The following is a 15,320-nucleotide window of genomic DNA, read 5'->3' on the forward strand; positions in this document are numbered from 1 at the left end:
AGGCTGAAGCACTGGAGGCTGGCCGACCCACCCTTAGTGGTTGGAAACCCCCACCCATCTATGCTACAGTTCAATTGATTCTAATGGAATCAAGTCATGGAGGGGCTGGAGTTTCTTCTTACTGGGGGTGGGTCGGCCTGGGCCTGGTGGCCGGGGTTGCCAGTGATTCCGTAAGTATACTGTATATACTGTACACTTCCGGGTCCGCGGTTGGGGGGGCGGAAACATGGTGTACAGTGCTTCCTCTGTGGTCCTTCACCAGTGATTGACTGCAGAGTATACGGGCACACCATCTCTGCATAAAAGTATACAAAGGTGGTGAGAACTGCAGTGACAGCACTGGACACAGCGAAGGTAAAATGGAGTGTAAGAAACTTTTTATTTTATTACAGTAACAGGCTGTCATTTCTTAGCCAAATGAGACTGTCCCTATAAATTATTCAAGCTGAACTTTTCACCAGGATCTTTAAGGCTTTATCCTTGCTTCTGGTGCATACTAATAGGTAAATCAGATTTGGTGCCATTAAGTTGAAGGTGCTCCTGGTCTTGTAGGTCATCACATACGGTATAAAGTATACTTACCAGTCTTCATGCCTCCATGGTGCTTCTTTCAGGTCCCGCTGATGGCCACTGGCTGCGGCTCAAATCCGATCACGCCACAAACCCTGCCTTTCCAGCTACAACATCACGACCTGCTCGAGTGTTTGCCAGTCGCAGAGTGGGCAGTCGTTTAGCTGGGTGCTTGACGTTGCAGGAGGCCAGTGGCTGTTAGCTGGACCCGGGAGTGGTGCCAGGGAGCATGAAGATAGGCAAGCATACTTTGTTGTTCCCGCACCCTTTTTATTTTTCATGGGATTCCACCTTTAAAGAGGTATTCTTTTTTTTTTTTTATTTTATTTTTTTTAAATAACCTAGGTACAACCTGTTAGGTTTGTAAAATAACAAATTAGATCAGTTACCTCTCCCAGGCTAGCAGTGGCACTCCGTTCCTTCTTGGTTGGTCTGATAACTTACCACGACAAGGCATTTCCCCTGCTGTTCCAATAACATACCAAACCTTCTATAGGCCTCCATGGCTGCCATGTTTGCAATTCTTTTACATCCTACCTATAGTACATTGCAAGATTGTAGTACTGTGCAATCAATGGAATATCACTGGCAGAAGACACCTATGGAGTGGGAAAAATCTGTGAAAGTTAATAAAAGTTTTACATTTATAGAAAATTTCAAATCACTTTTCTTTTATTATTATTATTATTATTTGTAATGTCCCCAGAGTCGTGTTTATGTTGTCTCTGCACCTGTCTAATATATAAACAGTATGGGGGAGATTTATCAAACATGGTGTAAAGTGAAACTGGCTCAGTTGCCCCTAGCAACCAATCAGATTCCACCTTTCATTTTACAAAGTCTGTAAGGAATGAAAAGTGGAATCTGATTGGTTGCTAGGGGCAACTGGGCCAATTTCACTTTACAGCATGTTTGATAAATCTCCCCCTACTTCTTTAGCTGGAAATGTGCACACCCTTCAGGGACACCGTAGAAAGCTAGAGCCTTCAGCCTTGGCTGTCTAGGCATGATGGGAATTGTATATCTGCAACAGCTGGAGGGCTGCAGGCTGGACTTTGCCTAGGATTTCTAGCAGATACTGTGCTAGGCGTCCTGGGTACATATTAGCCCAGTTCAGTTATGGCTGCGATATGTGACCGCTGGCGTATTGAAAACGCATATGTGTAAGCTCCCAATAGACAATGTATGACACAACCATTCCCTGAACAAACAGCAGCACACGCCCGCAGTTATCCAGAACACATGCTGAGTGGAGACCTCCACGCCTCACGGGGGCGCTCGCCAGTAAGCAGTTCCGGCGAGCAAAGTGTGCTTGGCGCACGGCACGCTTCGCCTTGTTTATGTACGTGAAGGCAGGATCACGTGATGTGCTCGGTGTGTGGGTTAGTTCTGGTTACTGAGAGTTTGACGGCAATCGGTGTCGATGTCGGGAGGTGAAAACCGCGGGCTGTGAGGGGGCGGTGCACGAGGTAAATATATATGTATGTCTGCTTATGGGAGAACGCTAGAGGCAGAGACTTACTGTGGGATTATGGGAATTGTAGTCCACAGGACAGCTCACTTATAACCGGGCTGCTTGGAGCTCACACGTACAGGCTTGTTGGGTGACGGTGCTGGCTGAGGAGCCGTGTGTTACTATGGGATCTCCTCAGTGTCCTGTTACATACAGCCTGTCCTAGTAGTGCTGAGGGATGGCGGCAGTCAGTGGCAGCAGGTGCACTCTATCACAGCTCTTACTGTCTGCTTTCTCTCCATGGATTATTGAGCTGTTAAATTATCTGCAGATATACCTGTATATGATATGGTATCAGCCCCAGTCACCTGTATAGAAAGAAGGCTTTGGGAGGCAGACATATGAGACGTTCTCCAAACATGAGTGTGCTGCATCTGACTGCATGCGTCTGGAGACGACTGATGCCGCCCTAGGGAGTCTTGGAAAACATGGATACAGCCGTATAGCATAACTCCTACAAGTATAACTATGTTGAGATGGCAATAGCCCTTTAAAAAATGGATGCATGCTCAAGCATAGCTCCATTTACTTACTATGGGACTTCAGAGCAAAGCCAGGTTCACTACACATGGCTGCTCCGGAAGAGTGGATGGAGCGCGCTGCAGGTTAAAGTGTATCCCTGTCGTGATTGGCGGCTTCCGGATCAGTGGCGAGATCCTCTGCCAGTCCAGGAGTTTGGGTCTCTATGGATGCGGATGGAAGAAGCTCCCGGCACTCACTAATCTTCTGCAAGGTGATTTATTAACATGAATGCAATAGTCCAAATACAGACAGACAGGACGTATTTCGGCACGTGGCCTTTCTCAACTAGTCCACATGGCGAAACGCGTCCTGTCTTTGGACTTCTGCATTCATGTTAATAAATCACCTTGCAGAAGATCGGTGAGTGCCTGTAGCTTCTTCCGTTGTATTGTGCCTATTCCCAGGCACTGCCACCTGTTGGAGTGCTGACTACTACCTATTACACGTCTATGAATGTGGAGTCACAATCAGACGATAATGCGCACAACCCCCATTAGATCCAGTGGGAGGTTCAAGCATCATCTGATTTCTCCGCCTCCATGGAGACCCAAACTCCTGGCTTAGCAGAGGATCTCGCCACTGATCCAACAAACACGATGATTGATACACTTCAATTAATTTCCGGGACATTGGCCATTTTGTTCTTGTCATCTGTAAGGGTCTGATCAGACAGACAACTTTTAATCTTGGGATCTTTAAAATGTTTTAAGAAAAGTAAAGAACAGAAAAGTCCTGTTTAGAGATGAGAAGATCAACCATAATACATACACTGTATGCGTCACTGCTCAGTTAACATGTAGTAAATGTAAGCAGCAATGCATACTGCATCACTGCTTACCTCCAGACGGTCAGACACTTACATATATTGTGCAATGGTGAAATAACAAATTACCTTAATGGTACGTTCACACTTACCGGATCCGCAGCTGATTTTCTACAGTTGATCCTGTAGGTGTGAACGCACCCTTAGGGAAACTGTTAGCAGGTTAGACAAATCTATAAGCCGAGGATGAGCAGTTAGTTGTTTACTCCTCAGTGCGGTGAGACCATTAGGCGCACTGCTCTGCCTCCATAGTCTAAATCAAGCCCGCCCCCTGCCGGCCCGCTCTGTTGATTATCATTAGAAGGGGTAGATCGGCGCTGTGGGGGTGGGGCAGTGTTTCTAACGGCGCCCCAGTGCGCCTAATGGTCTTGCTAGACTGAGAAGTAAAAGACTAACTGCTCAGGAACAGTGCAGAGGTTGAGGGGGTGCTTTACACTACTCCATCTGGCACAGATATTGCCCTGTTGGTAAGCACTTGTTTATCAGCAGATCACTTACTTCTGACTCTCTAAAAAAATTAACACTTGTTGGCTTCAGGACATCTCCATCTGTAATAGGAGATGTGACGCTAAGTGATGCAAGAAAAGGGCTGTAGGAATGATCCAATGATTGTTCATGCAGCCCTCCCTGCATGGTAGTTGAGCCGTGTAATAGGATCTATGAATTCAGCTGTTTTGTACTGCACACATCAGTCCATGTACTAGAGCCTATAGAGATATGTCAGAAATTTGTATTAGTGAGGCTCCAGTTTCTGAAGCCCATGCCTGACTAGTGTCCATTGACTGCATGCTCAGCTTTCAGATGGAAGACATGCAGTGGTGGAGGGGCACATTGCTTCGCCTTCATTCTAGTGATTGCAAAAGGTCTCTGCACCCGGACCCCCGCCAAGCCAAACTTTTAACATTTCTCTATGACATGGCAGAAGTGTCTCAAAGTTAAGGTACATTTTAAGGGGATCCTGTATGGAGCTTCATATGCAGGCTCCTTTAGTACAGCCACTTTCAGAGAAATCAGAGTACAAAGAGAATGGACAGAAAAGTCATTTTAGCTTATGTACCTGCATGGAAAAGAATATAGACCCCCTTCCCTGATCTGTTAGATCTTCCAGAATTTATAACAATAGCTCTCTCATCATGTATGGCACAACTCAACAAAATAAGACACAACTGTCTTTTAATCCTCATCCGTTCTCCTCTTACATTGGCTGAAGCAGCAGTGATAAGTGCTATACAAGGTAGACACATGAATGCTGTGTACAGTAAGGGGTGAGTAGTATACAGTGTAGACACATGAATACTACGTAGAGTAAGTACATGTGTACTGTGTACAGTTAGGGCCCTATTCCACCGGACGATTAGCGTTCAGATTATCGTTAAATCGTTCAAATCTAAACTATAAACGTTCGTTTGAATAGCAGTTAACGACTAACGACCGAACGAGAAATCGTTGATCGTTCAATAAGACCTGGACTTATTTTTATCGTTGAACGTTTGCATTGAATAAGACATCGTTCGGTCCTTCACAGTAGTGACGAACGCCATAGCGACGACAAGACGACCGCAAGAACGATCATAAGTAACAATTTATCTTTCCATGTAAATGGGTGAACGATTTCAGGTCTTTCGTAATAGCGGTCGTTTGGATCGTTTATCGTTAACGATTATGCGAACGATAAATCGTCCGGTGGAATAGGGCCCTAAGGGGTGACTAGTATGCAGCGTAGACACCTGTATACTGTGTACAGTAAGGGGTGAGTAGTATACAGTGTAGACGCATTAATACTGTGTACAATAAGGGGTGAGTAGTATACAGCGTAGACACATGAATACTGTGTACAGTAAGGGGTGAGCAGTATACAGCGTAGACACGGGAATGCTGTGTACAGTAAGGGGCTGAGCAGTATACAGCGTAGACACGTGAATGCTGTGTACAGTAAGGGGCTGAGCAGTATACAGCGTAGACACATGGATACTGCACACACAGCACAATAACATGTGCAGGGACACCGGACTTGACGGGTGGGTGCATGGATGGACAGGTGTGGCGGGACGGGGCCTGGGACTGGACGGGTGGGGAGGGAGGGAGGGGGTGAGGGCGCTCGGACGGGCAGGGGGCACTTAGACTGGACGGCTGCGGGGGTCGGGTGGCATTGTCACCTGGGCCCTGCTGCTCCTCCACCTCCCGCTCTGATACCGGTGTCCCTGTACATGTTATTGTGCTGTGTGTGCAGTGACGCCGGCATGTCAGAGCTGGAGGAGCAGCAGAAAAAAATACAAAAATACCGCAGATACCATCCTGGCTAAGTTGAGGTCGGTTAACCGACGCCAGTGACAGTATCGGTATTTTTGCGGTATACCGCCCAGCCCTATACAGCGTAGACACATGAATGCTGTGTACAGTAAGGGGTGAGTAGTATACAGCGTAGACACATGTATACTGTGTACAGTAAGGGGTGAGTAGTATACAGCGTAGACACATGTATACTGTGTACAGTAAGGGGTGAGTAGTATACAGTGTAGACACATGAATGCTGTGTACAGTAAGGTAAGGGGTGAGTAGTATACAGTGTAGACACATGAATGCTGTGTACAGTAAGGGGTGAGTAGTATACAGCGTAGACACATGAATGCTGTGTACAGTAAGGGGTGAGTAGTATACAGCGTAGACACATGTATACTGTGTACAGTAAGGGGTGAGTAGACACATGAATGCTGTGTACAGTAAGGTAAGGGGTGAGTAGTATACAGTGTAGACACATGAATGCTGTGTACAGTAAGGGGTGAGTAGTATACAGCGTAGACACATGAATGCTGTGTACAGTAAGGGGGGAGTAGTATACAGCGTAGACACATGAATGCTGTGTACAGTAAGGGGTGAGTAGTATACAGCGTAGACACATGTATACTGTGTACAGTAAGGGGTGAGTAGTATACAGCGTAGACACATGAATGCTGTGTACAGTAAGGGGTGAGTAGTATACAGCGTAGACACATGAATGCTGTGTACAGTAAGGGGTGAGTAGTATACAGCGTAGACACATGAATGCTGTGTACAGTAAGGGGTGAGTAGTTTACAGCGTAGACACATGAATGCTGTATACAGTAAGGGGTGAGTAGTATACAGCGTAGACACGTGAATGCTGTGTACAGTAAGGGTGAGTAGTATACAGCGTAGACACGTGAATGCTGTGTACAGTAAGGGGCTGAGCAGTATACAGCGTAGACACGTGAATGCTGTGTACAGTAAGGGGTGAGCAGTATACAGCGTAGACACGTGAATGCTGTGTACAGTAAGGGGTGAGTAGTATACAGCGTAGACACGTGAATGCTGTGTACAGTAAGGGGCTGAGCAGTATACAGCGTAGACACGTGAATGCTGTGTACAGTAAGGGTGAGTAGTATACAGCGTAGACACTTGAATGCTGTGTACAGTAAGGGGCTGAGCAGTATACAGCGTAGACATGTGAATGCTGTGTACAGTAAGGTAAGGGGTGAGTAGTATACAGTGTAGACACATGAATGCTGTGTACAGTAAGGGGTGAGTAGTATACAGCGTAGACACATGAATGCTGTGTACAGTAAGGGGTGAGTAGTATACAGCGTAGACACATGAATGCTGTGTACAGTAAGGGGTGAGTAGTATACAGCGTAGACACATGAATGCTGTGTACAGTAAGGGGTGAGTAGTTTACAGCGTAGACACATGAATGCTGTATACAGTAAGGGGTGAGTAGTATACAGCGTAGACACGTGAATGCTGTGTACAGTAAGGGTGAGTAGTATACAGCGTAGACACGTGAATGCTGTGTACAGTAAGGGGCTGAGCAGTATACAGCGTAGACACGTGAATGCTGTGTACAGTAAGGGGTGAGCAGTATACAGCGTAGACACGTGAATGCTGTGTACAGTAAGGGGTGAGTAGTATACAGCGTAGACACGTGAATGCTGTGTACAGTAAGGGGCTGAGCAGTATACAGCGTAGACACGTGAATGCTGTGTACAGTAAGGAGTGAGTAGTATACAGCGTAGACACGTGAATGCTGTGTACAGTAAGGGGCTGAGCAGTATACAGCGTAGACACGTGAATGCTTTGTACAGTAAGGGTGAGTAGTATACAGCGTAGACACGTGAATGCTGTGTACAGTAAGGGGCTGAGCAGTATACAGCGTAGACATGTGAATGCTGTGTACAGTAAGGTAAGGGGTGAGTAGTATACAGTATAGACACATGAATGCTGTGTACAGTAAGGGGTGAGTAGTATACAGTGTAGACACATGTATACTGTGTACAGTAAGGGGTGAGTAGTATACAGTGTAGACACGTAAATGCTGTGTACAGTAAGGGGTGAGTAGTATACAGCGTAGACACATGAATGCTGTGTACAGTAAGGGGTGAGTAGTATACAGCGTAGACACATGAATGCTGTGTACAGTAAGGGGTGAGTAGTATACAGCGTAGACACGTGAATGCTGTGTACAGTAAGGGGTGAGTAGTATACAGCGTAGACACGTGAATGCTGTGTACAGTAAGGGGTGAGTAGTATACAGTGTAGACACGTGAATGCTGTGTACAGTAAGGGGTGAGTAGTATACAGCGTAGACACGTGAATGCTGTGTACAGTAAGGGGTGAGTTGTATACAGCGTAGACACGTGAATGCTGTGTACAGTAAGGGGCTGAGCAGTATACAGCGTAGACACGTGAATGCTGTGTACAGTAAGGGGCTGAGCAGTATACAGCGTAGACACGTGAATGCTGTGTACAGTAAGGGGTGAGCAGTATACAGTGTAGACACGTGAATGCTGTGTACAGTAAGGGGTGAGTAGTATACAGCGTAGACACGTGAATGCTGTGTACAGTAAGGGGTGAGTAGTATACAGCGTAGACACATGAATGCTGTGTACCGTACAGTAAGGGGGTGAGCAGTATACAGCGTAGACACGTGAATGCTGTGTACAGTAAGGGGTGAGTAGTATATAGCGTAGACACATGAATGCTGTGTACACATGAATGCTGTGTACATAGTCTCAGGGCCGTTTTAATACATTGGCGGGCCTGGTGCACAAACCTCAAGAGTGGGCCCCCCCCCTCTGCACGTTATCAGAATCGGTGCTCCACACACAGTATAATGCCCTGAATGTGCCCCCACACTGTATTATACATAAGGCATAACACTATTTCCACCATACAGTGATTACATATTACATGAAAACTGCACTGAACAGAACTATAAGATATCACCAATAATACCATTACATAATACCGCCACACCATGACCACTATCACTACAGACCCTATAACAGAAAGAAGTTACATCCAGTGACTCACATGGGGCGTCTTCTCCGATCTGTCACTTCTCCGATCTGAATCTTTTTTTTCTCTATCCAGCATGGGCCACCTTGATGTCTCTCCCGACTGTGAATCCTCTCTCCAGAATCTGCCAGAAAAACATTTAAGGCTCCAACACATACAGTAGTTAGGTCCCCTGTACCCCTATATAGTAGTTACCTCCCTCTGTACCCCTATATAGTAGTTAAACCCCTCTGTACCCCTATATAGTAGTTACACCCTTCTGTGCCCCAATATAGTAGTTACACCCTTCTGTGCCCCTATAGTTTTAATGTGTCCCTTAATAATTAGATATGCTCTGTGCCCCAGTATAGTAGTAAGGTCCCTATATAATATAGGACACTTTGTGCAGCCCCAATGTAGTATAGACCCCTGTGTGCTGCCCTTAGTAGTATATACCCCTTGTGTGCTGCCCTCAGTAGTATATAGCTCCCCCTGTGCTTCCCCCCCCGTAGTATATAGCCCCCTATGCAGTTTCCCCCAGAAGTATATATTCTCCCTGTGTGCTCTCCCCCTGTAGTATATAGCCCCCAGTGCTCCACCCGAGTAGTATATAGCCCCCTGTGCTCCCCCCAGTGGTATATAGCCGCCCTGTGCTTCCCCCCAGTGGTATATAGCCCTCTTGTGCTCCCCCCAGTGGTATATAGCCCCCCCCTGTGCTCCCCTCCTCCCCCCAGTGGTATATAGCCCCCCTGTGCTCCACCCAAGTGGTATATAGCCCCCCCCCTGTGCTCCCCTCCTCCCCCCAGTGGTATATAGCCCCCCTGTGCTCCACCCCAGTGGTATATAGCCCCCCTGTGCTCCCCTCCTCCCCCCAGTGGTATATAGCCCCCCTGTGCTCCACCCCAGTGGTATATAGCCCCCCTGTGCTCCCCTCCTCTAGTGGTATATAGCCCCCTGTTCCCCCCCCCCCCCCATGGTATATGGCCCCTTTTGCTCCTCCCCCCCCTATGCTCCCCCATAATGTTTGGCCCCCCCCCTGTGCTCCCCCTCCCATATCGTATATAACATTAAAAAAAGATATCACTTATACTCACCTGGGTCCCCGCGTTCCTCTTCACTTTGCATCTTCTGGCCGGACCGCTGCATTCACTAGAGGCCGCTCTCCCCTTCTCCTGGCGGCGACGTAAAGACGTCACTCGGCGCCGACGCTAGAAGGGGAGTGCGGCCTCTAGTGAACGCAGCGGTCACAAGAGCGACTGACAAGGCACTGACGTGCACCATTGGCCCAATGGTTAAAGCGGCCCTGGATAGTCTGCACAGAAGACCTTGGCTGCCAGTTGTGACCTGATAAGCGCTGCTAGACAACTGTGTTAGGAGAGCTGCCCGTGGCTGTAAGGTACAGACTACAAACAGAGCTGTGTTATTTTATGTTAATATTTAGTTACTAGACCTCTTATACGCCTGTAATGTGCTCAGTTACATGGCTGCATGTATTGTACGTATTGCACAGGTCACCAGATAAGTGACCGGGTCTGTACGCAAAGCAGTTTGTACTGTAAAGTAATGAAAATACAGGTAAAGCACATGCTTTTTTGTTCCTCATCTGTTCTTGCCACAACGTGAAACTATTTAGATTTTTAGAATTTATTTTTAATTGCTATTCCATGTGTTTGAGCAACCTTACAGTGCTTCTACTTACCAGTTTTGCATAGTGTTTTTATGAACTAAATCAGTGGCTCCAGATTCCAAATGCAAAGAGTGCTATTGGAGTATGACCATCTGATAAGCACTTTTTTTTGTACATGTAGTAATTTATGCCTGTGTGTTATCTACCTCTGGATGCGTGGGGGATGCTCAGTCCATTCACGTCACAGTAAAGCTTTTAAGTTAGAGAAGTCTTTCATACAAGGAAGGCTGGTTTTGCATTGCAACATATACTTTTTTTTTGCTGTGTACAATGGTGACTACACTTTTGTGTACAGTAGAATTAAAAGTAGTGATACCGAAACAATGAGACATAAGCAGGAGAACAGTGTGAACCCAGCCTTGTCTGTGTGAAACTTGAGTGGGTTGCTAGACTGGTTACTGGGATTTGCTATAAGGCTATGTTCACACATTCGGTAGTTTTTTAGGACTGTATATATAATGTCCGCAATGTTCGTCCGCATTCTGCAAAAATTTGGCCATATTTAATACATAATCCTTATCTTTTGGGCATCAGCAAAAAAGAGGATGGTGCTAGTTAAAAAAAAAAGTGGGAACGTTTTAAAATGATTACTCATCCGTATTTTTTTCACAGATTTGCAGATGTTACGGATGTTTCTTCTGTGAAAATTACGGATCTGCAAAAAATTTGGACGCTTCCATTTACTTCTACGGGACAATCCATGCTGCAATTATTGTCCGTATCAGGGCTTGTCAGTAATTTTTTAAGGATTACGGATCCGTAAAACTATGTACAGTGTGAACAGCCCAATTGAAATTAATGGGGCCTAAGTTAGCCCATCATTGCAGATCTACAGTGATGAACAAACTTACGGATTGTATGAATGTAGCCTAAGGGTAATAAAATATTATACAATCTATACATCTCTTGGAAAGGGAGAGGAATTGTGAAATTGTGCTTAGGGGTAGCTTGCATGTAATAAACAGTGCATAAGTATCCAGATACTTGTGCACTATTACATTCGTCTAACCTGCTGATAGCCCCCCATTATTTCTTAGATAGTGAAATTTAACATGCTCATACACCTTTAATAGCGATCGACCAAAGGTCTTCTCTTCCCTTCACCATCATACAGCCTTGTGATACGTTGCTCCCGGCCTGCAACTACTTTAAAAGATGAAAATGAATAGTTAATTCTTGCTCAGTTTTGATGATAGACGCCTGGAACATTGTGTTATTTTCACCACAGGCACTCTGCCCCATCAGCTCACCGATTCAAGGCCACATTCCTTACCACTATGTGTGTGTGTATACATATATATATATATATATATATATATATATATATATATATATATATATATATATATATATATATATATATATATATATTGGGGCATGCACTGTAATGCCTGCCCAGGTTTACTTAAAATCAGGAGACAATACAAACCCACCACACTGGATTAATATGGGCAGATGCAGTGGGTAGATCCTTGTGGCTTAGAGACAGTATATAAGGGAGAGACGCAGTCATTCTTTGGGCTCTGGCACATTGTGACGGACCTGCAGATGTTCCTGTGATTCTACACTCGGACAGCCAACATAGAGCCTTCCTGGATTGTCTGTAAAATCCCTACTATCCAAGTATATTTTGTTGTTTTACATGTTTCTACCTCTTTGTATCTTGTAGCTCTCTTTTTGCTTTGTATTTAGCGTTATAATTTTGTTATACAATATTCACTATAGTATATGGGCCTTTTTATTTGCTCATCTTAGAATCCACCATAAAACAGCTGTAGTGATATTGTTCTAGTACAGCCTTGCTTGCTGACAATTCTCTTACCTTTCCAGGTATATTTAGCTATTTATAATGGAAATTAAATAAAAAAGAAGAAAATACCAATTGAAATGCCTAGAAAAAGAAAGAGCTTATCTGCAAGTCCTCAAAGAAGGGTTTCCATCAGCAGCTCTTCATCCGTCCTATCATCCTCCGCTGGCCTCCCCCTTCCACCAGCCATGAGCAATAACAGGGCAGAAGTTTTTAGCAGAATGTGTGAGATATTCCCCAACCTTGATGCCTCCTTGGTTGAGATGGTGCTTAGTGAATATAAAGAAGGTAAGAAATACTACTGCTAGTGATCATGCAACCTTGTAAATGTGCCTTTAGGCCACAGGTGGCGAATGGTGACCCTCCAGCTGTTGCAAAATTACAATTTTTATCATGCCTGAACAGCTAAAGCTTAAAGGGTTACTGCGGGCTGGGGGGCTTTTTTTTTTGCCTATGGCCGGTTCCAGCACTGTGTCCCACATTGCGCCACTCCCGTCCGCGCTGCCTGGCTGCTTCCTGGTCACTGCCGCGGGCTTGAGACGTGACGTTTCAAGTTCACTCAGCCAGTCAGTGGCAGAGACGGGATCCCGCCTCTGCTACTGACTGGCTGAGCGAACTTGAAACGTCACGTCTCAAGCCCCTGCAGAGGCACACGGCGCTGGAACCGGGGAGGTAAGGGAACGTCATTGTCCTCATCCTCCCCGGCCATACGGCCTACCTATTTTGATGATCTTTCCGGCCGCAGTGTTCTGATGCGGGCGCATCAGCGCGCACCCGCATCAGAACACCCCACAGCACACAATGAAGCAAGCGGCCAGAGCCGCTCACTTCATTGTGTGAACTGACAGGTCTTTCTGCGGCTGCAATTTGCTGAATTGCGGTCACAGAAAACTGATATGTCAGTTCTTTGCAGCGCCGTATGGGATCTCGGCCGGAGCGTATACTATGTGTATAAGCTCCGAAAAAGATCCCATAGAAAATAAGGCAGTGTCTCACAGCGCATAAAGTATGGCTGTTGTTGACGATGGCAACAACGGCTGTACTTTTACGTAGTCTAAACATAGCCTAAAGTCTTAAACTGAATTGTATGCAATCTTGTGAATTGCAGCGGTCTGTGTCTCTGAATAGTCTTGTAGTCCTTAAAGTGTACCTGTCAAAAAAAATAAAAAAAATCTTTTAACGTGTCCAAGTGACACCATGAAAAGGTTTTGTCAGCAAAGAGAGAAGCTTTTGCTCTGTGCCTGTGAAACCAGGACCCATAGACTTTTACTATGAGTCCATCCTGGTCACATGACAGATTTGGCAGAGAACCCACTAAGTGTGCTCTTCTCTCAGATTGCGATCCATTATGGTCTGAACACTTGGACCCAGACCGATCAAAGTTTTTGCTATGCCTCTAAGACATGTGAAAAGTTTATTTTGTGCCCATTTAAAGTAATGTTTTACTTCTACTTATATGTCTCTGTTTTTAAACCTAGTTGAGCTAGTGTTGGACTATCTCTTGGAGCTCTCTACAGCCGCCAAAGGGAATCTTCAGGAGTCAGCAGGTTTTGATAAGATTGCATCCCTCCTGGGTGACTTCCAGACTGAATCACGTGGCCCAGAATATTTTGCAGATGTGCCTAATCGATTGGAAGAACAGCATGACACCTTATATATGGATGAACCTATGTGCAATGACTTGGATACACTGTTAGATGAGGCACTTGATAGGTACGGCTTAAACAGTGCAGAATCCTTTCCTAGCACAGAACAATGTGAGGGCGGACCATTGCTTCATAACATAGCAGAACCAGAGCTGGATCTAACTGGCTTCGATCAGAGTGCCTCATTGGATCATACAGTATTAATCGATCAATCCAAAGCATATGACACTTGTACCTTAGGTTCAGATGTTGCAGCTATCGAAGATGAATCGGGCACATCTGTACCTGCTGAGTTGTTAGATATACAGTCTGATAGCAACTCAGCACCAGATATGATGATCAGCTCGTTACATAGTTCTGGAGCCACATGTTCCCAAGAAAATGCTGAGGCGCCTACGGACGTGCTCCTGAAGTGTAATGGGCCAGTATCCCCATCATCACATGTCAAACCTCCAAGTGCATCCCCAAAGCCTCAAACAAAGTGGAATCCTATGGCATCTTCCTTTTACCCAACATCCAACGTGACTCCTTCCTTCATTGCACCGGTAGCTCTTGGTCCTTCTCCATGGACCTGTATGACTGGTAGAAGAGAACCTTTAGTAGGGGTTTGCTATAATCCTGTTCCTCCTCCTTTTGCCTGGAATTTTCCTCAAACCCATTGGAATACAGAGAATATAAAACCCATCAATAAGACTCTGAGCGTGGCTCAGGTCTCTAAAAAGGTCAAAGTGACACCGTTTATAGGAAAAGTACTTGTTCTCCTAAGAGGTGCCCCAGGCTCTGGAAAGTCTACATTAGCAAGGTAACGCACTTTATTATTAAATGTTACTGTTATATCTGTTCAGCACTTAGGTCCAAATATATCAAGCTGCCTGACACCCACACTGTCTGGTTTTCGCACAGCAACCAATCATGGACCTGGTTTAATATCCTAATTAGCTGTGATTGGTTTCTGTGGGAAAAATAGACAGCTTGATAATTTTGGTCCTTATTTTTCTGTTAAAGTAGCAGTTCACAATTTTTTTTATATTTGCCCCCAACCCTGCACTAGGCATTGGCACGTATACTCACCACAGGTGATTGGTGTCCCACGGCGCGGCTTCGTTCCGGTCCCGCGGTGCCATTAATATCTGGCGCGCCCTCATGTCATCCACTCCTGTGACCCCTCTCCTGTCTCCTGTAATTGAACGCCAGAAGTCACGCTTTACCATGCATTTCTATGGGAGAACGTGACTTCGGGCATTCTATCACAGGAGACAGAAGAGGGGTCACAAAAGCAGATGATGTGAACGGCGCTGCAGGACACCCATCACCTGTGGTGCGTGTACATGCCAGCGCCTAGTGGGGGTGGGGTGGGGGTCTCAATAAAAAAATTTTTGTGAACTGATTCTTTTAACTATGACTTCTGAAAAGTGATCTCTAGAGAACACGGGAGTCAGTGTGAAAATTTCAAGATGGAGCGC

The 15,320-nt window shown here is 45.7% G+C and overlaps 1 protein-coding gene across 3 annotated transcripts in view; it reads left to right on the forward strand.

The window, feature by feature from the left end:
- The first annotated feature begins 1,882 nt into the window (after positions 1-1,882).
- The window catches only part of N4BP2 (NEDD4 binding protein 2), a 54,965-nt gene continuing 41,527 nt past the window's right edge, over positions 1,883-15,320 (forward strand). For 2 of the 3 annotated variants that reach the window (XM_069977546.1, XM_069977548.1), the window contains exons 1-3: positions 1,883-2,039; positions 12,235-12,499; positions 13,690-14,659. In XM_069977546.1, the coding sequence (XP_069833647.1) occupies positions 12,292-12,499; positions 13,690-14,659 (1,178 nt within the window). In that variant the 5' untranslated portion in view covers positions 1,883-2,039; positions 12,235-12,291. Of the gene's footprint in view, positions 2,040-11,016; positions 11,280-12,234; positions 12,500-13,689; positions 14,660-15,320 lie in introns of all 3 variants that reach the window. The other variant, XM_069977547.1, reaches the window with a different exon arrangement.

This window comes from Dendropsophus ebraccatus, chromosome 7 (assembly GCF_027789765.1).
Source record: "Dendropsophus ebraccatus isolate aDenEbr1 chromosome 7, aDenEbr1.pat, whole genome shotgun sequence".
NCBI classification, from domain to species: Eukaryota; Metazoa; Chordata; class Amphibia; order Anura; family Hylidae; genus Dendropsophus; species Dendropsophus ebraccatus.